The sequence below is a fragment of the Eriocheir sinensis genome, chromosome 59, assembly GCF_024679095.1.
Source record: "Eriocheir sinensis breed Jianghai 21 chromosome 59, ASM2467909v1, whole genome shotgun sequence".
Classification (NCBI taxonomy): Eukaryota; Metazoa; Arthropoda; class Malacostraca; order Decapoda; family Varunidae; genus Eriocheir; species Eriocheir sinensis.
In genome coordinates, this window is record NC_066567.1 from 10694977 (window position 1) to 10722190 (window position 27214).

Genomic DNA, 27214 nt, shown 5'->3' on the forward strand with positions numbered 1-27214 from the left:
TACCTATAGATACACCTTCCTATCTTACCTTACCTTACCTTACCTTACCTTAACTTACCTTACCTTACCTTTCCTTTCCTTTCCTTTCCTCTCCTTTCCTTTCCTTGCCTTTCCTTCCCTTCCCTTCCCTTACCTTACCTTACCTTACCTTCCCTTACCTTACCTTGCCTTACCTATCCCAACACTAACCTTTCCCAGCGTCCATGAAGGCAGGAAGATGGACGTGACAAGCGATGTGGCGGCGATGCGAAAATAAAAACCTCAACCTTCCCTCGCCTCCCGTAACCCAAGTCAAGAGGTTGATTGACTTACGGCGCGGTGAGACGGGACTTAAGGCGCGGTGTGAAGCCAAGCAGCCAGAACTGTTGATAATAAATAAAGACTTTGACACCATGATGAGTTGTGTGTTATTGTGCCTCCTCCTCCTCCTCCTCCTCCTCCTTTGGTCCATATTCTTAAGAGTCTCAAGCTCAAATTTACAACTGTCTTCCAAGGCCACAGAGAAGGTTAGCTGGGTTTCCATGCTTGATTTCAAAGGTCACAGAGAAAAGGTCAGTTAGATGGATAGTTAGTTAGTTAATTGGTTATTTGATGATGATAGTGATGATCAGTAATAGTAATAGTAGTAGTAGTAGTAGTAGTAGTAGTAGTAGTAGCAGTATTATTATTATTATTATTATTATTATTATTATTATTATTATTATTATTATTATTATTATTATTATTATTATTATTATTATTATTATTATTATTATTATTATTATTATTGGTAGTAGTAGTAGTAGTAGTAGTAGTAGTAGTAGTAGTAGTAGTAGTAGTTCCTAAACTATATACAAGGAAAACAAACATAAACTAAACCTGGATCTATTAACAGGGCCTTTGAACTCATCTCCTAGTTCCCCTTTTTTCTGTATTTTTATTTTTATTTATCTCTTTGGTTCCTAAAATAACAGTTGAGATCAAATATTCCTCCATAAAAAACGAAGAAAACACATTTTCCTCTAAGCCCAACACCAGGAAAACATTAATAAAAACTTCAGCTGCATTCATTAATAGGGTTTTTGAACTCAGCTTCCTAATTTTCTTCTCCTTTTTTTCCCTCCGAGCAGCCGAGGAGAAAATTTCCTGAACTTATTAGAACAAAGCCACAAAAACTGACCTCGCCTTGATTTTCTAAGTTGGTATCCAGATTCCTTTTTTATTATTCTCTCTCTCTCTCTCTCTCTCTCTCTCTCTCTCTCTCTCTCTCTCTCTCTCTCTCTCTCTCTCTCTCTCTCTCTCTCTCTCTGCTTCTTATGTGATTCCTTACTTTTTTCTTTATTTATTTGTTTTTTCTTCATCTCCCTTATTTGTTTTGCTTTTTTCCTATTTTTGGCTTCTTTATTTCTTTCTCTCTCTCATTCTTCCATGAGTAAGAGGGGATTTAATCGAAGTGTTCAAAATCGTTAACAGATCCGAAAACATTAACCCAGATAGTCTATTTCAGAGAGACCCCAACACAATAACACGCAGCAACGGTATGAAGGTAAAGGGAAACAGATGTAACACATTGGCGCAGAAGTTATTTCAATAATAAAGTCGTCGATCACTGGAATTGACTCCCGCCGTCAGAAGTTAGCTCACAGAGTATCAATAGCTTCAAGTCTTCATTTGATAAGTACTTCAGGGGTATAAGATTTTACTGACCCTTCTCGTATGTTCCAGGCACACTGCAGCACGGCTCCAACCTGAAGACTTTGTGTTAATAATTTCCCCCACAGCTTAGGTCACCAGTAGCGTAAGTTAATGGAGTAATTTCCTCTTATTTCTCTCTCTACTGTAAAATTTCCATGTCCCTTTCTTCCTTAAGGCACATGGTGTTCTCTTCTATTTCCCGTCGACACGTTGCCGGAGGGATCGGTGGGTGGAGAGGAGCCTTCATCTATTCTATTCTATCCTACCACACGTAGATTACTATACCAGGTTTACGTAAGCTAGATTCTGGAGCCTAAGCAGGCTGGTAAGGCTGCCGGTGATTGGCGTGCACGCTCTCGTGCAGACACTGGTGTCAGACCATAATTACCTTGCATGCTTGAGTGAGACATGTTTCTATGTTATATGCCGTGGCTCACCTCGTGTACGAGATAGTTAGTTTTGGCTGACACCATCAGACTCAGCAGTGACTGTGGAATCAAGATGTATTGGAAAATCTCGACAAAACAAAAAAGAAAATGGTGTTACGATGAGTTGAACTGTGAAGATGTTAAAAAAATGTTTGTTACACGTTTTACTTATGCGAGCAGGAATTGCCTGCGCCATGACGGGCTTGGGCCGACCACCAGGCCCCTGAAGAAAGCCTACCTGCGCTATAGGTGAACACGTAAAAAAAAAGAAAAAAAAGATAGTAGTAGCAGTAGTAGACAGACACCCTCGCCATAGACCGCCAGGTCTGCTGGTGTCTCTTTTTCCTATGTATTCCTATGTATGATCTCCCTCTTATTATTCAATCTTCCTCTGTTTCCCTCCTTCACCTCCCCCTCCCCACTCCAGACCCCCCCACCCCTCGTGTGATTGGCCAGTTAGAAAGACACACCCAGATCAGATGACCAATCCTCGAGCTGCTATTGGCCGAGGCATGAACACACCCCCAAACGCCCCCCAAATGCTGTCTTCTGATTGGCTCCTTTGGGCTGAGGTGATCGAGAGGACAGCTGACTTGGACCTGATTTTGGTAGAACGAGAACTGGAGGGAGCGAGAGGGAGAGGGAGAGGGAGGGAGTTACCTTCTGTTCGCTTAGATACAAACCCGTTCTGTACGCGAAGCAAGTCTCCAAGAGTGCTGAGTTAACGCGTACGTGGCTGGCGGTGCAGGCGGTAGCTGGTGAGTGGCAGAGTGACTGTTAGGTGTAGAGGGGTGGACAAGTTCGATTCCCTGGTGAGTGTGGAGGGTGGAGGGCCGCTAGTGTATGCGATTCGATTCCGTTGTTGTTTACTTGCTTATTTTAGTGTTTTTTTTGTTTTGTTTTTGTTTTTACGTCGCTCATTGGTTGTTTTTTTACTAGATCTAACCTGCCGTGACATAGCCGACTATCTCTCGCTCTCTGCTACCTTTTTAAATCAGTATATGGGCCGTATTTTAAGACACCATCGCTTCTCACATCAACTATTTCTAAAGGTCAAAGAGGTGATCAATCTGGTTTTCATGAGTGTTTTTAAGGTTCATGGTACAGAAGAAGGGTCAAACTACCACCAGGGTCATAAAACTACCCCTGGAAAGGCCTATAGCTTCTACGAAAGCCCTGTCAAATATGTGTCTCTTGAGGCTCATGGCACAGAAGAAGGGTCAAACTACCACCAGGGTCATAAAACTACCCCTGGAAAGGCCTATAGCTCCTACGAAAGCCCTGTCAAATATGTGTTTCTTTAGGTTCATGGTACAGAAGAAGGGTCAAACTACCACCAGGGTCATAAAACTACCCCTGGAAAGGCCTATAGCTCCTACGAAAGCCCTGTCAAATATGTGTCTCTTTAGGCTCATGGCACAGAAGAAGGGTCAAACTACCACCAGGGTCATAAAACTACCCCTGGAAAGGCCTATAGCTCCTATGAAAGCCCTGTCAAATATGTGTCTCTTTAGGTTCATGGCACAGAAGAAGGGTCAAACTACCACCAGGGTCATAAAACTACCCCTGGAAAGGCCTACAGCTCTTACGAAAGCCCTGTCAAATATGTGTCTCTTTAGGCTCATGGCACAGAAGAAGGGTCAAACTACCACCAGGGTCATAAAACTACCCCTGGAAAGGCCTACAGCTCTTACGAAAGCCCTGTCAAATGTGTGTCTCTTTAGGCTCACGGTACAGAAGAAGGGTCAAACTACCACCAGGGTCATGAAACTACCCCTGGAAAGGCCTACGGGTCCTACGAAAGCCCTGTCAAATATGTGTTTCTTTAGGTTCATGGCACAGAAGAAGGGTCAAACTACCACCAGGGTCATAAAACTACCCCTGGAAAGGCCTTCAGCTCCTACGAAAACCCTGTCAAATATGTGTTTCTCTAGGTTCATGGCACAGAAGAAGGGTCAAACTACCGCCAGGGTCATAAAACTACCCCTGGAAAGGCCTACGGCTCCTACGAAAGCCCTATCAAATATGTGAACTTGGGCGACGAAATGTTTTAAAATACGACCCAAGCAATGATACCAAGTCCGCGAGTTCACCTTTGAAGGACTAGACCCGCCAGTTCTCATGGACCGATTATTGTAAGAACCCAGAGAAGAAAAAACAAAATACACAGAAGAAAAAGAAGAAAAAGTTAAACGGAGAGGAAGAAAAGAAAAGAATACGAAGAAGAAAAAGAAGAAGAAAAAGTTAACCGGAGAGTAAGAAGAAAAAGTTAAACGGAGAGGAAGAAAAGAAAACAATACGAAGAAGAAAAATTTAACCGGAGATAAGAAGAAAAAGTTAAACGGAGAGGAAGAAAAAAAAGAAAACAATACGAAGAAGAAAAAGAAGAAGAAAAAGTTAACCGGAGAGTAAGAAGAAAAAGTTAAACGGAGAGAAAGAAAAAAGAAAACAATACGAAGAAGAAAAAGAAGAAGAAAAATTTAACCGGAGATAAGAAGAAAAAGTTAAACGGAGAGGAAGAAAAAAAAGAAAACAATACGAAGAAGAAAAAGAAGAAGAAAATTTAACCGGAGAGTAAGAAGAAAAATTTAACCGGAGAGTAAGAAGAAAAAGTTAACCGGAGAGGCTATATGGCGTCGTCAGTACCTGTGCAGAAGGACGAAGCTCTGGCTCTTCAACCGCTTGTTCTCCCTGTCTTACTCTATGGCTGTGAAACAAGAACACTGAGTTATGATTAGAAGAGGCGAATTAATGCATTTGATAATAAGGTCTGTATTATAAGGCACTTTCGCTTCTCACATCAGCTATTTCTAAAGGTCAAAGAGGGGGTCAGTCTGGTTTTCCTGAGTGTTTTTGTAGATTCACGGTACAGAGGGAGGGTCAAACTACCACCACGGTCATAAAACTACTCCTGGAAATGTCCACAACCTTTACGAAAGCCTTGTCAAATATGTGTTCTTGGGCGACGAAATGTTTTACAATACAACCCTAAGTGTCCACGTATGATCATGGAATACCGCTGGAATGACTTTGTGTTGAGCCGATGATTGCTTCGTGAGATTGATTCGAGGTTCATTACCAGCACAGTCCGTGAACGCCAACTCCGGCTCTATTTCCTGGTTTCATATTTTATTGGGTATTGATATTAGTGATGAAATTCCGTGCGAGAGATGGTGCGTCGTGGATATTAATAAAGGGCGTCTTTCTTCAAGGCAAACCAGACTGGGTAGTAGGTCCTATTTGGCGTCAGAGCCAGCTACTTAATTTTTCTTTCATTCTTGTTTTCTATCCGTTCTGCCTGGTGGTCGGCCCCAGACTGTTATGGCGCAGGCAAGTGTTTATAATGGCGCCATCTTGCTTGGCGGTGACTGAAAAATACAGTAACAAAACAGACCAAGGGTAAAAAACAAATAAACAAAATAACAATGTGCTTCTCCAATACATCAAAATAAATTCGAGTTATCACAATTTGTATATATAAACAAACTAACATCTGGTGAGGCGAGTACAGACGCACCGGCTTGACAATTATATACTTTTTTTCTCCCTCTCGTCCCCTTCAGCATTTACATTTAAGGTCACCCAAAAAAGAAATCGCCACAAACAGGTTCCAATCGAGCTGGTTAGGCGGGGTGGTGGTGGTGATGGTGGTGGGTATGGGGAAGCAGAGAAGAGGAAGAGGAGGAGAAGATAGAGGAGAATACATAGGAATACATAGGAAGAACAGACACCAGAAGAGCTGGCGGTCCATGGCGAGGGTGTCTGTTTACTACCGCTACTACTAGTAATCTACGAGTGGTAGGACAGGATAGAATACATGAAGGCTCCTCCCCACCCACCTCTCCCTCCGGCAACGTGCAGCAGGAAATAATTAGAAGAGAACACATGGAGATTTTACAGTAAAGAGAGAAATAAGAGCAAACTACTACCTTTAACTTACGCTACTGGTGACCTAAGCTGTGGGGGAAAATAACATGTCTTCAGGCTGTACTCGTGCTGCAGTCTGCCTGAAACATACGAAAAAGGTCAGTAAAATCTTATATCCCTACAATACTTATCCAATGAAAACTTGAAGAAGGGAGAGAGAGACGAAGTAAGGAAAAGAACGGAAATGAGAGAAGAGTGGAAACAGCAAAAGGAAATGAGAGAAAGAGGGAGAAGGAAAGAAAGGTGATGGGGGTCTCGGTGATGGTGATAGTGGTGATGATGTTGGTGGTGATGATGTTGATGGTGATGATGTTGGTGGTGATGATGTTGGTGGGGATGGCGATGGTGGTGCCTCAGAGGGGGGGATAAGGGGGTAGGGGAGGGGGCAGGTGTGTTGATTAGTTAGCCTCAGGTAAGTTAGACAGGTAGGTAAATTCTTCTTCTTCTTCTTCTTCTTCTTCTTATTATTATTATTATTATTATTATTATTATTATTATTATTATTATTATTATTATTATTATTATTATTATTATTATTATTATTATTGTTATTTTTATTATTATTGTAGGTCGTGATCTTAACTTGGCCGTCGAGATGAAGGTGTCCGTCAGAGTGAGAGGGGAGTGGCTTCAGGTACCATGCAAGACAGGTAAGAACTCTGTCTGTCTGTCTGTCTGTCTCTCATTTTACCTTCAACTTCAAAAGGGAACGAAATTGTCTCTCACTCTCTCTGTTTTCTTTGTCTTTCCTTCTGTTTTTTTCATTATTTTATTTTTTATTTTTAGTGTATTTTTTTTCTCCTTCTGTCCTCTTTTGTCTCTCTAACTATCTATCTCTATCTATCTCCTCTCGTAAAGTCTCCATTATCCTGTTTAACCAATCAACTAATTTCCTTTTTTTCTTCTTTCACTCTCTCGAGGTTAATCAAATTCATCACCAGTTACCTACATTTCCTCCTACTTCATACAGATCCATTCCTTTATCATTCATTTACTCTTTACGCACCTTATTCTCTCTTTTTTTATTCCTTTTTTCCTTCGTCTCATTTTCCACCACCTTCAACCAATCAACCTCCTTTACATTATATCAATTTACATCCTGTTAACTTACTTTCTGAGCCTTCTTTTTATCTCGTCTCATTTTACCTTCAACTTCAACTTCACACACACTTTCTTTTTCCTCTTTTTGTCTTTTTTGTTTCATTTTTTGCTTTCAAGAACCACCTACCTTTACATTATATCAATTTACATACTGTCAACTTACTTTCTGATCCTCCTTTTTCTCTCGTCTCATTTTACCGTCAACTTCTATTTTCGTTGTTTTCTTTATTTTCACTTTTTTATGCATTCTTCTAATTATTTTGTTTCGTCTTTCTTAATTTTCTCTTTATTATTTCTTAAGTAGGCCTATCGATTTTTTTGGTATATTTTTCGTCTTTCATTAGTTTCCTTTTCCTTTCTTTTCCTCCTTTTTTTTACATGTATACTTATTGGTTCCCCCTTTTGTCTTCGTCCTTTCTTTGTCATTTCTTCTGTTTTTTTTTCTTAATTTCACTCGTCTGTTTATTGTTACTCTGTTTCCCGTTTTGCCTTCTGTTTCTCTCCCCCTTTTAGTCTTTTTGATCCCATTTTACCTTCAACTTCAACTCCACAAGGGAACGAGACGGTGGCATGGCTGGGGGAGGAGAGCTTGAGGAGGTACATTAAGCTGAAGCCCTCGACGCACGTGCCCAACCGGACGGAGAACGTGGCGAGGGTGCGGAAGACCAGAGGGGGAGCCATCCTCGACCCATCCGATTCCGTGAGTGACGTTCTGGATGACAATGACTTCGTTTCCGTGGGTGAGTGTGTTTGTTTTTGTGTGTTTTGTTGTTTTTATTTATTGTTTTTCGTATGTTTTTTTCATCTTTCTTCATTTTCTCTTTCTTTATTATTTTTTTAAGTATATATATTTTTTTCAAGTCACTCATTATTTTCATTTTCATTTCTTTCTTTTCCTCCTTTTTTCTTTTTTATTGTTTTTTCCGTCTTTCCTTCATTAATTCACTGACCCATTATCGGTATTTGCGTCTATCTTCGTATATCTATTATCTATCAATCTCTATTTTTCTGTCTATCTATTATATGTCTATCTTATCTATTTATCTCTCCCACATTGCCGCAAGAAAACCATGCACATTTTTTTTTCTTCCAGTTTATTTCTTTATTTGTTTATTAATTTTCTTTGTTTGTTCTTTATTTTGGTTTTCTTTGATGTTTCTTTTTTTATATCTTTCCTTCCTTTCTTGACCCATTCTTGTTTATTTGCTTTTTATCTAACTCTCCGTCTATCTATCAGTCTATCTATCTACCCATCTCTCTATCTATCTCTACCTCACATGGGCCCAAAAAAACACTCACCATCATTTTTTTCTTAATTTCTATCTTATTTAATTTTGTTATTTATTTATTTATTTATTTTACTTTCTATTTTTTTTTCTTTTTTCTTCCAGTTCTCGAGAGCGACCGACCCAACCCAGTGACGGAGAAAGCAGAGATCAAATACGTGACCGAGCAACTGTATCCTTGAATGTGTTTGTTTGTTAAGACATCCACACGCAAATATCACACTGGTGGCAGCGCTGGGATACGGTCTAGCTTCATACAGACAGACAGACAGACAGATGTCATTCCCTAAGTAATCAGTTAATGCATTCTTAGTATACCATCTCCTTGCAATCCTTTATGAGACTTAAGTGTGTTTGTTTGTTCTGTTTGTCTGTCTGTGTTTTCCTTAACCCTGTCTCACTGCTCTGTCGATATGGGATTGAAGGTCTTAATATATGTCTGTCTGTTTATCTACCTACTCTGTCTATTTGTATTGTGTTTGTGTTTTTAGATCTTTCATTATGTGTTTTTAAATGTTAGTATATCTGTCTGTCTATCTATCTATCGTTTCGTATATGTATTTGTCTGTCTTTTTCTTAATTTTCTCTCACTTGTAAGTCTGCATGAGTTAAGTCTTAGTATATCTCTGCTTGTCTGTCTGTGTTTCTGTATGTTTTGGTCTGTCTACATATGCTTCTAAAAGGTATTCTGTCTGTCTGTCTGTCTATCGTTTTGTGCATGTGTTTGTCTGTCTTTTTCTTAACTCTCTCTCTCACTTGTCAGTCTATATGGGTTGTCTTAGTATATATCTGCCTGTCTGTCTGTGTTTCTGTATGTTTTGGTCTGTTTTCATATGCTTCTAAAAGGTATTCTGTCTGTCTGTCTGTCTATCTATCTTTTCGTGTATGTGTTTGTCTGTCTTTTCCTTAACTCACTTGTCAGTCTATATGGATTAAGTCTTAGTATATATCTGCTTGTCTGTTTGTGTTTATGTATGTTTTAATCTCTCTTCATATTCTCTCATTATCATTCTTTCAGTCTTCCGTCCCTTACCTGTAGTGGCTCCTTCTTGTTCCCATTCTTTCTTTCTAATTCTCTCATTCAGTATCATTCTTCCAATCTCCCGTCCCTTACCTGTAGTGGCTCCTTCTTGTTCCCATTCTTTCTTTGTAATTCTCTCATTCAGTATCATTCTTCCAATCTTCCGTCCCTTACCTGTAGTGGCTCCTTCTTGTTCCCATTCTTTCTTTCTAATTCTCTCATTCAGTATCATTCTTCCAATCTCCCGCCCCTTACCTCTTGTGTTCCTTCTTGTTCCCATTCTTTCTTTCTAATTCTCTCATTCAGTATCATTCTTCCAATCTCCCGTCCCTTACCTGTAGTGGCTCCTTCTTGTTCCCATTCTTTCTTTCTAATTCTCTCATTCAGTATCATTCTTCCAATCTCCCGTCCCTTACCTGTAGTGGCTCCTTCTTGTTCCCATTCTTTCTTTCTAATTCTCTCATTCAGTATCATTCTTCCAATCTTCCGTCCCTTACCTGTAGTGGCTCCTTCTTGTTCCCATTCTTTCTTTGTAATTCTTTCATTCTCTATCATTCTTCCAATCTCCCGTCCCTTACCTGTAGTGGCTCCTTGTTCCCATTCTTTCTTTCTAATTCTCTCATTCAGTATCATTCTTCCAATCTCCCGTCCCTTACCTGTAGTGGCTCCTTGTTCCCATTCTTTCTTTCTAATTCTCTCATTCTCTATCATTCTTTCAATCTCCCGTCCCTTACCTCTAATGGCTCCTTCTTGTTCCCATTCTTTCTTTCTAATTCTTTCATTCTCTATCATTCTTCCAATCTCCCGCCCCTTACCTCTCGTGGCTCCTTGTTCCCATTCTTTCTTTCTAATTCTCTCTTTCTCTCAGTATCACTCTTTCAATCTCCCGTTTCTTATTCCTATTCTTTCTTTCTATGTCTGTCTTCCTTAACTCGCCTCCCCCAGCCCAGGTAAGTACACGCCACCTGAAGAGTACCTGACCCTGGACGGCGCCACACTCACGCCCGAGGATCTGCTGTCGCTGGGGAAGGGCCGCTACAAGATACGGGTGTGTGTGTGTGTGTGTGTGTGTGTGTGTGTGTGTGTGTGTGTGTATACCTTACCTTGCTTTCCCCTCCCTTTTCTTTCCTTACTTTACCTTCCCTTCCCTTCCCTTCCCTTACTTTACCTTGCCCTACCTTACCTTGCCCTCCCTTGCCTTACCTTCCCTTGCCTTCCCTTGGCTTACCTAACCTCACCTTCCTTTGCCTTACCTAACCTTGCCTTCCCTTGCCTTCCCTTCCCTTCCCTTCCCCTCCTTTCCCTTCCCTTCCTTTCCTTTCCCTTCGTTTTCCTCACCTTATCTTACCTTACCTTACCTTACCTTATCTTACCTTACCTTACCTTATCTTACCTTACCTTCCACAGCTGAGCCAGGAGGCGGAGGACGCAATCAAGGCCTCGCGTAACCTCGTAGACTTCATCATCAAGGAGAAGAAAGGTCAGTGTTAGGTCAAAACGATCTTCTCTTTGCATATTATTTCCTTCTGCAAAAAAAAAAGTAAAAAAAAAAAAAAACGTATTCATGTAAACCTTTCATTACGAGACACTTAAGAAGCCACACACACACACACACACACACAAAGATTGACTACTTAAAAATAAATGTAAAAGAGTCTATTCATGTAAACTTTTTATCATTTACAAACATTCAATTTAGATCCCACAAAAAAATATTACTTAAAAAAAATTAGTGTTTCGTAAGGGGTTTCGAAGTGGGGTTCATAAGGGTGTCTTCTTGCATATCATTTTCTTCTTCCCTGTGCTGCAGAAAAAAAAAAAAAGGTAAGACTGTATTCATGTAAACTCTTCAGCATCTAGAAACATTAAAGTGGAGTAGGTAGGAAGACACCTACCGAACGGGCGCAAGCCACTCCCGGTGAGGTATATATGGGCGGTGAGAAGGGAGCTGAAGCCCACCAAAGACCCTTCCCATGTCCTCACTAACCGTTTCCCTATTGTCTCACCAACACCGGAGAGTAGTTCAACATGCTCTCTAAAGACAGATCCTCTTTTTATCCACATCACACTACATTCACATAACATACACACCTTTTCCCAAAATTAAAATTTCAAAATGGCGCACCTACACCAAGCCTTGGAGTCCCCGCCTGGGGGGGGGGGACCACAAATTCCCCCAGGGAGGACTCCCCATCTGGCTGCCGACCCGAGAGGTGTCTTGATAACTCCTCGAACCTCTTTCTTCTCAATTTCTGCAACATTCGCGGTCTTCGCTCTAATTTTCATTCTGTGGAACATCATCTCTCTTCCTCTAAACCTCACCTTCTCTTCCTTACCGAAACACAGGTTTCTGAGGCTACTGACAGCAATCTCTACTCTGTTCCCTCCTACTATCTCTATCCTAAATTTCAATCCAAAGCTGGATGTTGCGCCTACGTGCGCAACGACATCACTTGCTCTCGTGCCCACGACCTTGACTCTTCTGAATTTTCCACCATCTGGCTAAGACTTCATTGTCATTCTATTACTAAATACATCTGTGCTGTTTATCTCTCACCTAACTCTACCAACTATGTAAAATTCTTTGACTATTTTAATTCTAAAGTGGAGCACATCTTGACCCACTCTCCCTTCGCTGAAATCTCCATCCTAGGAGATTTCAATGTTCACCACCAGCTTTGGCTTTCATCCTCTTTCACTGACCATCCTGGTGAACAAGCCTACAACATTGCTATCCTCAACGACCTAGAGCAGTTGGTCCAGCATCCTACACGTATTCCCGACCGTCTTGGAGACCGGCCCAACATTCTAGACCTCTTCCTTACCTCAAACCCTTCTGCTTATTCTGTCAAACTGTTCTCTCCGTTGGGCTCCTCCGATCACAATCTTATTTCTGCATCCTGTCCTATCGCTCCTGTACACCCTCTGGACCCACCGAAGAGGCGATGCTTCTGGCATTTTGCTTCAGCTCGGTGGGACGACCTGAGGATGTACTTTTCCGATTTCCCGTTCTTTCTCTACTCCTCACGCTAAAAAGCCTTGGTTTAATCACGCTTGTTCTCGTGCTGTCAATGATAGAGAGGTAGCTCACAAAAGGTACCAGAGCCTTCAAACTAATGCTAATTATGAACTTTACATTTCTGCCCGAAATCGTGCCAAATCTATTCTCCGACTAACCAAAAATTCTTTCATTAATAAAAAATGCCAAAACCTTGCTTTCTCTAACTCTTCCCATGACTTCTGGCATCTAGCCAAAAACATCTCCTCCAACTTCACTTCTTCATCTTTCCCTCCACTCCTCAGTCCTGACGGCAACACTGCCGTCTCATCTATCTCTAAGGCTGAACTCTTCTCTCAAACTTTTTCTAAAAACTCCACTCTGGACGATTCTGGGCATATTCCTCCTACTCATCCCCCCTCTGACTCCTTTATGCCTGTTATAAAGATTCTTCAAAATGATGTTTCTATGCCCTCTCTGGCCTCAATCCTCAGAAGGCTTATGGACCTGATGGAGTGCCTCCTATTGTCCTTAAAAACTGTGCCTCCGTGCTGTCACCCTGCCTGGTCAAACTCTTTCGCCTCTGCCTGTCAACATCTACCTTTCCTTCTTGCTGGAAGTATGCCTTCATACAGCCTGTGCCTAAGAAGGGTGACCGCTCCAATCCCTCAAACTACCGTCCTATAGCTTTACTTTCTTGTCTATCTAAAGCTTTTGAATCAATCCTTAACCGGAAGATTCAAAAGCACCTTTCCACTGACCTTCTATCTGATCGCCAGTATGGGTTCCGCAAGGGCGTTCTACTGGTGATCTCCTATTCTTAACTGACTCTTGGTCATCCTCTCTTAGCCGTTTCGGTGAAACTTTTGCTATTGCGCTGGACATATCAAAAGCTTTTGATAGGGTCTGGCACAAATCTTTGCTTTCCAAACTACCCTCCTACGGTTTCTATCCTTCTCTCTGTACCTTTATCTCCAATTTCCTTTCTGACCTTTCTATTTCTGCCGTGGTAGACGGTCACTGTTCTTCCCCTAAATCTATTAACAGTGGTGTCCCACAGGGTTCTGTCCTATCTCCCACTCTTTTTCTGTTGTTCATTGATGATCTTCTTTCCAAAACGAACTGTCCTATCCATTCCTACGCCGATGATTCCACTCTGCATTACTCAACTTCTTTTAATAGAAGACCCACCCTTCAGGAACTTAACGACTCAAGGCTGGAGGCTGCAGAACGCTTAGCCTCAGACCTTACTATTATTTCCGATTGGGGCAAGAAGAACCTGGTGTCCTTCAACGCCTCAAAAACACACTTTCTCCACCTATCCACTCGACACAATCTTCCAAACAACTATCCCCTATTCTTTGACAACACCCAGCTATCACCTTCCTCAACACTAAACATCCTCGGTCTATCCTTAACGCAAAATCTCAACTGGAAACTTCATATCTCATCTCTTACTAAATCAGCTTCCTCGAGGCTGGGCGTTCTGTACCGTCTCCGCCAGTTCTTCTCCCCTGCACAATTGCTGTCCATATACAAGGGCCTTGTCCGCCCTCGTATGGAGTATGCATCTCATGTGTGGGGGGGCTCCACTCACACAGCTCTTCTGGACAGAGTGGAGTCAAAGGCTCTTCGTCTCATCAACTCTCCTCCTCATACTGATAGTCTTCTACCTCTTAAATTCAATGTTGCCTCTCTTTCTATCTTCTATCGATATTTCCACGCTGACTGCTCTTCTGAACTTGCTAACTGCATGCCTCCCCCCCCTCCCGCGGCCCCGCTGCACTCGACTTTCTACTCATGCTCATCCCTATACTGTCCAAACCCCTTATGCAAGAGTTAACCAGCATCTTCACTCTTTCATCCCTCACGCTGGTAAACTCTGGAACAATCTTCCTTCATCTGTATTTCCTCCTGCCTACGACTTGAACTCTTTCAAGAGTTCAAGTCAAGTCAAGAGGACATCTCTCCTCCCGTATTTGATCTTGCTTTCGGCCACCTCTTTTGTTTCTTTTTTGGGAGCAGCGAGTAGCGGGCTTTTTTTTATTATTGTTTTCTTTTTTTGTGTGCCCTTGAGCTGCCTCCTTTGTTGTAAAAAAAAAAAAAAAAGAACCCATAAGGAAAAAAAAAAGAAAAGATTGACTACTAAAAAAAAATGTAATGTTTTGTTAAGGGTTTCGAAGTGGGGTTCATAAGGGTATTTTCTTGCATATCATTTTCTTCTCCTTCCCTGTGCTGCAAAAAAGTTAAAAAAAAAGAAAATGAAAGTAAAAAAAGTGTATTCCTGCAAACTCTTCATCATCTAGAAACATTAAAATCAGAACCCATAAGGAGAAAAAAAGAAAAGATTTACTACTTAAAAAAAATGTTATGTTTCGTCAGGGGTTTCGAAGTGGGGTTCATAAGGGTATTTTCTTGCATATAATTTTCTTCTTCCCTGTGCTGCAAAAAAAGTAAAAAAAAGAAAATGAAAGTAAAAAAAAGTGTATTCCTACAAACTCTTCATCATCTAGAAACATTAAAATCAGAACCCATAAGGAGAAAAAAAGAAAAGATTTACTACTTAAAAAAAATGTAATGTTTCGTCAGGGGTTTCGAAGTGGGGTTCATAAGGGTATTTTCTTGCATATAATTTTCTTCTCCTTCCCTGTGCTGCAAAAAAGTAGAAAAAAAAAAGTAAGAGACTGTATTCCTGCAAACTCTTCAGCATTTAGAAACATTAAATTCAGAACCCATAAGGAGAAAAAAAGAAAAGATTGACTACTTAAAAAAATGTAATGTTTCGTAAGGGGTTTCGAAGTGGGGTTCATAAGGGTGTTCGAAGTCTCATGAGCTGTCTCGGTGGTTCGTTTCAGTGGTCTACGGCATCACGACCGGCTTCGGGAACTTCGCGCGCACTGTGATTCCCGACGACCAGCTGGAGTAAGTAGAAGCTTCGGTCACTGTTTCGTTTGTCTTTTGTTTTTTTGTTTACTTTTGGTTCTCTTTTATTTATTTTTTGTTTATTTTTATTTTTTTATTGTTGTTATTATTATTTTTAGTATGTAATTCTTCTTTTTATTCATTTTCGCTATTCTGTTATTTCTTTCTTTATTATTTCAACTATCAACCAATCTCTCTCTTTTTCTCCTCTTCTTTCTTCTTCATCTTCTTGTTAATCCTCTTCCTCTACTACTACTACTACTACTACTACTACTACTACTATTATTACTACTACTACTACTACCACCCCTCCCCCCCCCAATCCCCAGAGAGTTACAAGTCAACGTGATTCGGTCTCACGCGGCGGGGGTGGGCCAACCTCTCTCCGCCGAAAAGACCCGGATGCTGCTGGCGCTGAGAGTGAACATTCTGGCCAAGGGCTGCTCCGGCATTAGCCCAGAGACCCTGCACCAGTATATCGACGCCTTCAATGGTGAGTAATGGGTAATGGGGATGGTATTAATGGAAGTTCCCGCCTCTTGCAGACTCCTACTACTAATGTTCTACTTCTCTTCTTCCTCCCCAGCGTCGTGTCTCCCGTGGGTGCCGGAGAAAGGGACGGTGGGTGCTTCTGGGGACCTGGCACCCTTGGCACACTTGGCCCTGGGGATGCTGGGGGAGGGGAAGATGTGGAGCCCCAAGACGGGATGGGGGAACGCCAGCTACGTGAGTATTGATGATGATGATGAGGAGGAGGAGGAGGAGGAGGAGGAGAGCTTGCAAAATAAAGTAGATCACCTAATAATTATTTGCTCATAGCTTGTTAATTCCTTTCAAGTGTCTTATTTTTTTATTTCCTTACTTTATATCCTCGTTTATTTACTTTACATAATCAATACTTTTTTTTAGAACTTTATACACCTGTTGTTATTCTCCTTATTGTCTTCCTTGTGTTGTTATTCTCTTGTTATTGTTGTCTTCTTGTGTTCTGTTGTCATTCCCTTGTTCTGCTCCCTACCGTATCAATCCACCTCCTCCTCCTCCTCCTCCTTCAGGTTCTCGAGGCGCACAACCTTCGGCCCATCAAGCTGCGGGCCAAGGAAGGCATCGCGCTGATCAACGGCACACAGCTGATCACGTCCATCACGGCGGAGGCGCTGGAGCGAGCCGAGATGCTGGCCAAGCAGGCGGATGTGGTGGCGGCGCTCACCCTCGAAGTGCTCAAAGGAACCTCCAGGGCCTTTGACAGCGGTGAGAGAGAGAGAGGGAGAGAGGGAGAGGGAAAGAAAGGAAGGTTAGGGAGAGAGGGAGGGAGAGGGACATGGGGGGGTGAGGAAGAGAGGGAAGTGAGAGAAGGAAGAGGAGAGAGAAAGTGAAGGAGGAAGAGAGGGAGAGAGATGAAGAGGGAGAAAGAAATGAAGGAGGATGGGGGAGGAAGGATGAAGGAGAGAAGGAGAAAGGGAGGGAGAGAGTAAGGGAGAGGAACAGTGGGGGTGAGGAAGAGAGAGGAAGTTAGGGAAAGAAGAGGAGGGAGAAAGTGAAGAAGGAACAGAGAGAGAGAGAGAGAGAGAGAGAGAGAGAAAAGGGAAAAGGGAAAAGGGAAAATGGGAGAGGAAGGATGAAGGAGAAAGGGAGGGTGAAGGGGGGTAAGGGAGAGACGAAGGAGAGATGGAGAGAAGGAGGGAGAGAGAGAGGGTCAGAGGGAGGGAAAGAGCAATCAACATCTATAAGACTAATCAATTTAAAAACGATTATTAAAGTTGTATCGCAAAAAGGCATCGAGAAAAATTATATTAGAAGGAATACATGATTTTATTTTTATTATTGCGATGGTTTCTGCTTCTCCTTCTGTCTTTCCTAACAATATCATCAGTTTATATAAGACTAATCCACTAAAATATATCGATAACAACAAGTGCATCGCTATAAGAAATCAAGTATATTTTTTAATTACTTCCATCATCAACTTCTATAAGACTAATCCACTAAAATATATCGATAACAAGAAGTGCATCGCTATAAGAAATCAAGTATATTTTTTAATTACTTCCATCATCAACTTCTATAAGACTAATCCACTAAAATATATCGATAACAAGAAGTGCATCGCTATAAGAAATCAAGTATATTTTTTAATTAGCTCCATCATCAACTTCTATAAGACTATCCCACTAAAATATATCGATATCAACAACTGCATCGCTATAAGAAATCAAGTATATTTTTTAATTAGCTCCATCATCAACTTCTATAAGACTATCCCACTAAAATATATCGATAACAAGAAGTGCATCGCTATAAGAAATCAAGTATATTTGTTTAATTACTTCCATCATCAACTTCTATAAGACTAATCCACTAAAATATATCGATAACAAGAAGTGCATCGCTATAAGAAATCAAGTATATTTGTTTAATTACTTCCATCATCAACTTCTATAAGACTATCCCACTAAAATATATCGATAACAACAAGTGCATCGCTATAAGAAATCAAGTATATTTGTCAATTAGCTCCATCATCAACTTCTATAAGACTAATCCACTAAAATATATCGATAACAAGAAGTGCATCGCTATAAGAAATCAAGTATATTTGTTAATTAGCTCCATCATCAACTTCTATAAGACTAATCCACTAAAATATCGATAACAACAAGTGCATCGCTATAAGAAATCAAGTATATTTGTTTAATTACTTCCATCATCAACTTCTATAAGACTAATCCACTAAAATATATCGATAACAACAAGTGCATCGCTATAAGAAATCAAGTATATTTGTTAATTACTTCCATCATCAACTTCTATAAGACTAATCCACTAAAATATCGATAACAAGAAGTGCATCGCTATAAGAAATCAAGTACCTATATTTGTTAATTAGTTCAAGGTAATTAATCAGTCTCTGTCTCCTCCTCCTCCTCCTCCTTCACAGACGTCCACAAGCTCCGTCACCACAAAGGACAGAATGAAGTGGCCAGTCGCATCAGGGCTCTGCTTCACAACGACACCTACCGCTCAGAGATTGCAGGTGAGTGTACATGCGTGTGTGTGTGTGTGTGTGTGTGTGTGTGTGTGTGTGTGTGTTGCTGTTGTTCTTCTTATTCTCCTTTTTGTTCTCCCTGTGTCAGTGTTTTCCTGTTCTTATTCATATTGTTCTTGTTTTCCTTATTTCTTGTTCTTCCTTATAGCATCGTACATCGCCAACCACACGCAAATAACACACTGGTGACAGCGGTTGGATACGGTCTAGCTTCATACATACAAACAGACAGATATATCATTCCCATAGCTATCAGTTCATGTATCCTCAGTACATACCACCTTTCAATCCCTTAGCCCTCCCTTCTTTCCTCCCTGCAGAGTCCCACCGCTTTAATCCTTTAGTCATCCCTCCCTCCTTCCAGAGTCCCACCGCTTCTGTGACCGAGTTCAGGACGCCTACACCCTTCGCTGCACTCCTCAGGTCCACGGGATTGTGCACGACACCATCCGCTTCGTTAGGGGCATTATTACCGACGAGATGAATTCAGCCACTGACAACCCGGTGAGTCTGAGAGGAAGAGATGCTGGATGCTGGATACTGGATGCTGATCTTGTGTTCTTTTCCTTTTCTTTATCTTCTTTTTCTTTTTCTTCTTCATCTCCTTCTTTTTCTTCTTCGTCTTCTTCTTCTTCTTCTTCTTCTTCTTCTTCTTCTTCTCCTTCTTTTTCTTCTTCTTCTTCTTTTTCTTCTTCTTCTCCTTTTTCTTCTTCTTCTTCTTCCTCATCGTGTTATTTTCTTCATTTTGTTTTTTCTCTTTTCTTCTCCTTTTTCCTGACTTTCTTTCCTTTTTCCTGCCTTTTCCTTTTCTTCTTCTTCTTCTTCTTTATCTTCTTCTTCTTCGTGTTATTTTCTTCTTTTTACCTCCCCGGTATCTTCCCTTCCATTCCTACGTTCCTTCATTTTGTCTTTTTCTCTTTTTCTTCTCAATATTCCTGACTTTCTTTCCTTTTTCTTGCCTTTTCTTTTCATTTCTTTTGCTGACTTCCTTTCCAACGTCTTTTTCCTTCTTCCCTGACATCATTTCCTTCCTTATTTTCCTACCACTTACATCCTTTCCTTCCTTTGTGTGTGTGTGTGTGTGTGTGTGTGTGTGTGTGTGTGTGTGTGTGTGTGTGTGTGTGTGTGTGTGTGTGTGTGTGTGTGTGTGTGTGTGTGTGTGTGTGTGTGTGTGTGTGTGTGTGCTCCTATAATTCCTTCCCCTTCTGTCTCTCTCCGGCATATGACCACAGATGTTGCGCCGACTAAACGAAACTTTCCAACTTTTATGTGTGTGTGTGTGTGTGTGTGTGTGTGTGTGTGTGTGTGTGTGTGTGTGTGTGTGTGTGTGTGTGTGTGTTAGCTATAGCATCGTTCATCGCCATCCCCACGCAAATATTACACTGGTGCTAGCGGTGGGATCGTGCTTTCCTTGCTCACCACTCTTCTAATCACACTTTCCCTTCCCAGCTGGTCTTGTCGGAGCGCGGCGAGATTATCAGTGCCGGGAACTTCCACGGCGAGTATCCTGCCAAAGCGGCGGACTACCTGGCGATCGGTATTCACGAGATCGCTAGCATGTCGGAGAGGCGGATTGAACGTCTCGTGAACCCATGTGAGTGAGGGGGAGAGACGGAAAGGGGGAGGGAAAGGGGAATGGAAGAGGGGGACTGGGGGAGGTTGTGTTTATGTGTGTGTGTGTGTGTGTGTGTGTGTGTGTGTGTGTGTGTGTGTGTGTGTGTGTGTGTGTGTGTGTGTGTGTGTGTGTGTGTGTGTGTGTGTGTGTGTTTGTAGGGGGAGAGTTATGTATATGTGTGTGTTTTTATTTATTTATTTATTTGGTTATTTTTATTTATTTATTTTTTGTGTTCGTGTTATAGTTGTTGATGATTTTTTTTTCTTTCTCGAACTGATTTTTGTTTTGGTTTGATTTTATTGGTGTTTTCTTTTATTATTTTCTCTTTTTTTTGTGTTTTTTGTCATCTTGTCTAACTAACTTTGTCTTCGTTTTCCTCCTCCTCCTCCTCCTCCTCCTATTCTGTATCATTTTCTCATCTGTTTTGTTTTGTTTTGTTATCTTCTTGTCTAACTAATCTTGTCTTCCTCCTCCTTCTCTTCCTCCTCCTCCTCCTCCTCCTATTCTTTATCATTTTCTTATCTTCTCTGTTTTGCTTTGTTTTGTTCTCTTGTCTAACTAATCTTGTCTCCGTTTTCCTCCTCCTCCTCCTCTTCCTCCTCCTCCTATTCTTTATCATTTTCTCATCTCTTCTCTTTTTTGTTTTGTCATCTTCTTATCTAACTAACCCTGTCTCCCTCCTCCTCCTCCTCCTCCTCCTCCAGCCCTCAGCGAGCTCCCAGCATTCCTCGTCAAACAAGGAGGACTCAACTCTGGGTTCATGATTCCACACTGCACCGCGGCGTCCCTGGGTGAGTGCGTGTGTTTGTGTGTATGTGGGGGGAAGGGGGGGAGGGGGTGTATAGGTTTTAATACTACTGTCAGACTATAAAAAAACTTTGAAAAAAATCTACTTCAACACGATTATTTAGGGTAATCAGAATGGTGGGAATGGGAGAGCCAACACAACATCAGTAACGTATATATAACCTAACCTAACCTAACCTAACCTAAATAGTGTTCCTGAGTGTTACTGAGTGTTGGTGAGTGTTGCGTGTAGGCCTCATAATGCAGGGTAGTGATGCTAAGTGTTGTGTGTGTTGCAGTCTCGGAGAACAAGGTGCTGACCCATCCTGCCAGTGTGGACTCCCTCACCACGTCAGCAGGCACGGAGGATCACGTCTCCATGGGCGGGTTCGCGGCGAGGAAGGCCCTGATGGTGAGTGCGCGCGCGTGAACCTTTTTTTTTTTTTACAACAAAGGAGACAGCTCAAGGGCACACAAAAAAGTAAACAATAATAAAAAAAAAAGCCCGCTACTCGCTGCTCACAAAAAGAATCCAAAGAGGTGGCCGAAAGAGAGGTCAATTTTACTTAATCACACACTCATTTGGTGGCCAGATGGTGGAGAACGTGACCCCAACAGCAAACACAGACACAGAAACGTTAAATAGCTACCATCAACAACAACAATAACATCAACGAATACACACCTTTAATTAGCCCCACACCTTAATTAGCTACCAACAACAACAACAATTTAATTAACCCCACACCTTCCTTCCCTCAGGTGATGGAGAACGTGACCCCAACAGCAAACACAAACACAAACACCTTAAATACCTACCACCACTAACAACAACAATAACATCAACGAATACACACCTTTAATTGGCCCCACACCTTCCTTCCCTCAGGTGGTGGAGAACGTGACCCCAACCACAAACACAAACACAGACACGTTAACCTGGTAGCTGCGGGGATCATGTTTCTTAACGGCCCTTCTAATCGAGAAAAATGAGAAAAAAAATCATCGCTCAAGCAAACCATTTCATAATATATACGGTATCAACGCATTTGTGATCAGTTTATGCATCATCTATTTTGGGGGGTTTATACCTACCATGGCAAAAATTTGACCCGTCGCTGGTACACGGTAAAGCCACAAATTTGGCCCGTCCCTGCTACCGGGTTAAAAAGCTACCACCACTTACAACAATAACATCAACGAATACAAATCTTTAATTAACCCCACACCTTCCCTCCCTCAGGTGGTGGAGAATGTGGAGCACGTCATCGCCATCGAGCTCCTGGCGGCGTGTCAGGCCATCGAGTTCCTGCGGCCCCTCAAGACCACGACGCCCCTGGAGGAGGTCTTCAAGGTGGTGCGCTCCGTAGTGGGGTGAGGAGGAGGCGGTGGAGGAGGTTATGAGGCGCGGTCTGAGCTGACTATGTGTTTCTTGTCAGATTCTAGGAGACCGTTAACCCGTCCGCTGCGATTGGCACGGATTTGACCTGGTAACATATAATCCCAGGTCTTTCTCTGCCTCTGTGGTGGATAGTGGAGTGTTTCCCATGTGGTATTGGTGGTATTGGTGTACTGGTAGCCTGGTAACATATAGTCTCAGGTCTTTCTCTGCCTCTGTGGTGGATAGTGGAGTGTTTACCATGTGGTATTGGTGTGCTGGATATCCCTTCACTGGTAGCCTGGTAACATACAGTCCCAGGTCTTCCTCTGCCTCTGTGGTGGATAGTGGAGTGTTTCCCATGTGGTATTGGTGTGCTGGATATCCCTTCACTGGTAGCCTGGTAACATACAGTCCCAGGTCTTCCTCTGCCTCTGTGGTGGATAGTGGAGTGTTTCCCATGTGGTATTGGTGTGCTGGATATCCCTTCACTGGTAGCCTGGTAACATACAGTCCCAGGTCATTCTCTGCCTCTGTGGTGGATAGTGGAGTGTTTCCCATGTGGTATTGGTGTGCTGGATATCCCCTCCCATGGTGCAGGACTTTACATTTTTCTTCATTGAATTGAACATAGCAGCCACTTTTTGCTCCATTCCAGTAGGTTGGTGATGTCTGAATGTAGGAAATCCGCATTCAAGGAGTTAATGGAATCCAGCCCTTACCTTTCCTGATTCTTTTCTGTTCATTTCTTGGCGCCTGATATTTCCTAGATTTTCAGTATTTCACTCATTATACTCATTCATGTACGTTTTCCCTTCGGGCTCTGATTCAAGTAATTTTTATTTTGTACTCTCTGCCCCCCTCTCCTTCACGCCCTCCTCCCCTCCCTCAGGCCGCTGGACAAGGACCGCTTCATGGCCCCGGACATTGATGCCGCGACGGAGTTGTTGCGGGAGAACAAGGTGTGGCTGGCCGTGCAGCACCACATACAACACTACCACTCCGTGCAGGTAGGGCTGTTGCTGGTGTCATGACCGAGGCTGGGATTACGTTGGGTAGGATTTGCTACAAGTATCGTAGCCAGTTAACCCGTCCACTGCGATTGGCACTGATTTGGCCTTCACTGGTAGCCCTGGTAGCCCAGGTCTTTCTCTTCCTCCGTGGTGGATAGTGGAGTGTTTCCCATGTGGTAACGGTGTGCTGGATATCCCCTCCCAAGATGCAGGACTTTACATTTTCTTCATTGAATTATAGCAGTCACTTTTTGTTCCATTCCTGTTGCTTGGTGATGTCTTCTGGTAGGAAATCCGTAGTCATGGTGTTAATAACCCAGTATGAGGTAGACAAGATTCTGCTACTCTGGGCAAACCTAGGCCGACTTTCACTCACTTTGAGCTCTGAGGAGAGGTAACCAAACCACAGTTACACAGGTTAACAGCAAGATTTGCATCATCCACCCTCTGAAATACCTCTTTCAACAAAGGTACATGTTCCTCCCAATCTGAGAATACAACAAAATATCATCAATGTACACCGAACAACCCTTCACCTCCGTCAACACCTCATTTACGTCTTTGAAAGCAACTACTACTATTTTTCATCCCACAAGGTAAAGCTTTATACTGGTACAATCCATCCATTGCTACAAATGCTGATATAGCCTTGGCCCTCTCTGTCAGTCCTACCTGCCAGTACCCTTTCAATAAATCAATCTTGGTGACATAGTTTGCCCTCCCTATCTTGTCAATACAGTCATCTATTCTGGGAACAGGATAAGGGTCAGCCTTGCTTACATTACTTACCTTCCTGTAATCTGTGCAAAACATGTCAGCTCCTTCCCCTGGCTTATGTACTAACACACATAGTGAACTCCAAGGGCTGTTGCTAGGCTCCAGGGGGGCTTCGTGGTGCAGTGGTTAGCACACTCGGCTCACAACCGAGAGAACCCGGGTTCGATTCCCGGGCGGAGTGGGAAAATTTGGGCGTCTTTTCCGATACCCTACGCCCCTGTCCACCCAGCAGTGAATGGGTACCAGGTATTAATCGGGGGTTGTGTCCCGTCTCCTGCTATCTGTTCCCTTCTCCTATAATCCCTTCCCCTCCTGTCTCACTCCATGGATTCCCAGAAATGCGTTAGAACGTGCACCAAATTGAACAAAAATGCACTAAAAAACGCGCTATGCGCAAAATACGAAATTTATGCGCTGTTTGTGATGTCAATGCGCTAGAACTAGCTCATTTCGCGCTAGTTTGGCAACACTGCCTCGGGCACATCTCTCTTTCTCCCACGCCTTCAATTCCGTGAGTTCACACATTTTGCGGGGCGGCTCATCCTCCGCCTGTCGCCCTTACTTCAACGGATTAACATTTAATTACTTCCTGTGCTCCTCCTCCCTGTGACCTGACTTCCGGTAGCAGCTTTCCTTTTTTTTTTTTTTTTACAACACAGGAGGCAGCACATTGCCATGATATAAACCCCCAGAAAATAGATGATGCGCACTGATCACAAACAAATTGAATATATATGAAAAAATGGTGGTTTTTGAGTGATTTTTTTTTACCGGGTTAAATCTTTCCCTCCTTTTTTTTTTTTTTTTTTTTTTTTTTACAACACAGGAGGCAGCTCAAGGCCACACAAAAAAGGAAACAATAATTTAAAAAAAAACCTCGCTACGCGCTGCTCCTAAAAAAAAAGAATCCAAAGAGGTGGCCGAAAGAGAGGTCAGTTTCGGGAAGAGAGGTGTCCAGATACTCCCCCAACCTTAATCTTTTTCCTCCTCCGCCTTCATGCGACCTGACATTATATTTTCCTATTTCCTGTCTCCACGTGGCTTGACATTAAAAAATAACTTATAATAAAACAGAATATACACAAATACAGCACCAATATAGTATAACACTGGGCCGATGCTTTACCTTGTGTTGTGATGTGTCTGGTCACCGCTTTCACGAACTTTCCTTTACTTCCCGCGCACCATCCTCCATTACATATTCCCCTCACCTTCTACCCCTTCTGCAGGACGTGGAGACCCGGGTGTTCTCCCCAACCATGAGCTTCCTGGGCCCTGGTCCGCGCCCCATCAAGCGGCGCGCGGACATCATTAACGGCAGCGGCACCAAGTCACCGAAGTCGCCCGCCGTCACCAAGCGACAGCGAACTTCCAGCAGGACTTCGAACTGAGGCGAGAGGCGTCACGAAGTCTTCTGTTGCGTTGCCTAGCGGTGTGTGTAGGATGTTCTTGCACACTACAGGAAGCTTAAAAACTCTACGAAATGCTACAGAACGCTAAAAGAGCACTAAGAAACGCTACATCAACTCTTCACATCGCAAGAACCAAGTCTATATATACCAAGTCAAGCCATACGCAGGTTTGTGGAAGGAGAAACGGCCGAGGCGTGGCTTATGCGTGACGTTGCTTGGAGCCAAACTAGAGACTGTAGAAACAGGGATTTAGAGAAAACGAAGAAAGGCGGACTAATTTAAGTCAATCACTTCATCATGCCCTCCCTCACACCCCACACCGCCGTTTGTAGGCATTGGAATTACAATCACGCAATAGCACAATAAAAAGACATTTTTTCGTCAGTGGCTTGCCTGAACGCGCTGTGAAAGGCGAGAATGCACATCCAGAGTGCACATATGGCCCCAACTTAAGTCACCCCTGAACTGGCGGGTACTTTTTTTTTTTTTTTTTTAGCTTCCAGTGACGTCATCCCGCTGCTCCGCCCCAAAACCGCCTCCTGCGCGTACCGGTCGCAGTTTTGAAGCAGAGTGACTTGACTTGGTATATATAGACTTAGGTTCTTGCGATGTGAAGAGTTGATGTAGCGGTTCTTAGTGCTCTTTTAGCGCTCTGTAGCATTTCGTATAGAGCTTTTAATCGTCCTGTAGTGTGCTGTAACGTTGCAGAGCGCTGTATAGTGTTCTTTGGCGTTCTGCAATGTAGATTGGTTAGGTTTCTGTAGCTTAGTGTAAGGTTATGTAACTTTGTATAGCGTTGTGTAGCGTTATTTAGGGTTCCGTAGTATTCCGTAGTATTGTGTAGCGTTGTGGGAGTTTACCCTCTACAACGGCCCTTCCTTCCTGTACGCTTGTTTCGTTTTTATATTTTTGAGTAGCCCTGTAGCCTATAATTTAGCTGCAGAAGTATGGACTCGATAGGAAGAAATAGCCAAATGCCTCTCCACACCCAACAACGCAAGGGTCTTCCTCTACTGCCCCACAAGCTCACCTGTAGCCTATAATTTAACTGTAGCCTTTACGTTAGCTCTGAAGGAATGTAGAAGGACGGACTCGATAGGAAGAAATAGCCAAATGCCTCTCCACACCCAACAACGCAAGGGTCTTTCTCTACTGCCCCACAAGCTCACCTGTAGCCTATAATTTAACTGTAGCCTTTATGTTAGCTCTGAAGGAATGTAGAAGGACGGACTCGATAGGGAGAAATAGCCAAATGCCTCTTCTCTGCTGCCCCCACAAGCTCACTCGCGTCTCTGTGGTTGACGTGGCAAGGCTCAGCACAGACACTTGTTAAAACGCCAATAAAGATATGCCCACAAGGTGATGCATGGTTATATGATGTTCTGTATACTCTTTGAACTATTCCTAAGCACTTATGATACTAAAAACCGACACGAGGATCACTTTCTAGGGAGAGTTCAACGTAGGATGAGACGAACATTGAACAGCCCTCCCTTCCCTTTCCCTTCCTGTCTTCCCTCTCCTCCCATTTTCCTTTTTCCTTTCCTTCGTTTCTCTCCTCCATCTCCTTCCTCTATTTCTCTCTCTCCTCCCTTTCCCTTCCCTTCGTCCCTTCCCTCCTCCATCTCCTCCTCCGTCTCTCTCCTCTACGTCTTCTTCCTTCTCCTCCTCCTTCTCCTCATATTTATTTAGTTATTTTATTGGTTAGTTTATGTGTGTGTGTGTGTGTGTGTGTGTGTGTGTGTGTGTGTGTGTGTGTGTGTGTGTGTGTGTGTGTGTGTGTGTGTGTGTGTGGGGGGGGGGCGGAGGCGTAGTGAGGTAGTGTTTTAA

General features: G+C 42.6%; 1 protein-coding gene across 2 annotated transcripts; it reads left to right on the forward strand.

Moving 5' to 3' along the window:
* The first annotated feature begins 2743 nt into the window (after positions 1-2743).
* LOC126985580 (histidine ammonia-lyase-like) lies at positions 2744-26757 on the forward strand. 2 transcript variants are annotated; one of them, XM_050840728.1, is made up of 18 exons: positions 2744-2860; positions 6599-6679; positions 7685-7870; positions 8522-8588; positions 10383-10485; positions 10845-10917; positions 15291-15357; positions 15687-15850; positions 15944-16083; positions 16413-16608; positions 18296-18391; positions 18768-18907; positions 19853-19997; positions 20723-20809; positions 21104-21216; positions 22048-22178; positions 23075-23192; positions 25202-26757. In XM_050840728.1, exons 2-18 carry the CDS (start codon positions 6625-6627, stop codon positions 25361-25363), a joined length of 2043 nt encoding a protein of 680 aa, XP_050696685.1. In that variant the 5' UTR covers positions 2744-2860; positions 6599-6624; the 3' UTR covers positions 25364-26757. The 2 variants fall into 2 exon arrangements, with proteins under 2 accessions (XP_050696685.1, XP_050696686.1); XM_050840729.1 differs by having other exon boundaries at positions 2842-2914.
* Positions 26758-27214: the final 457 nt, after the last annotated feature.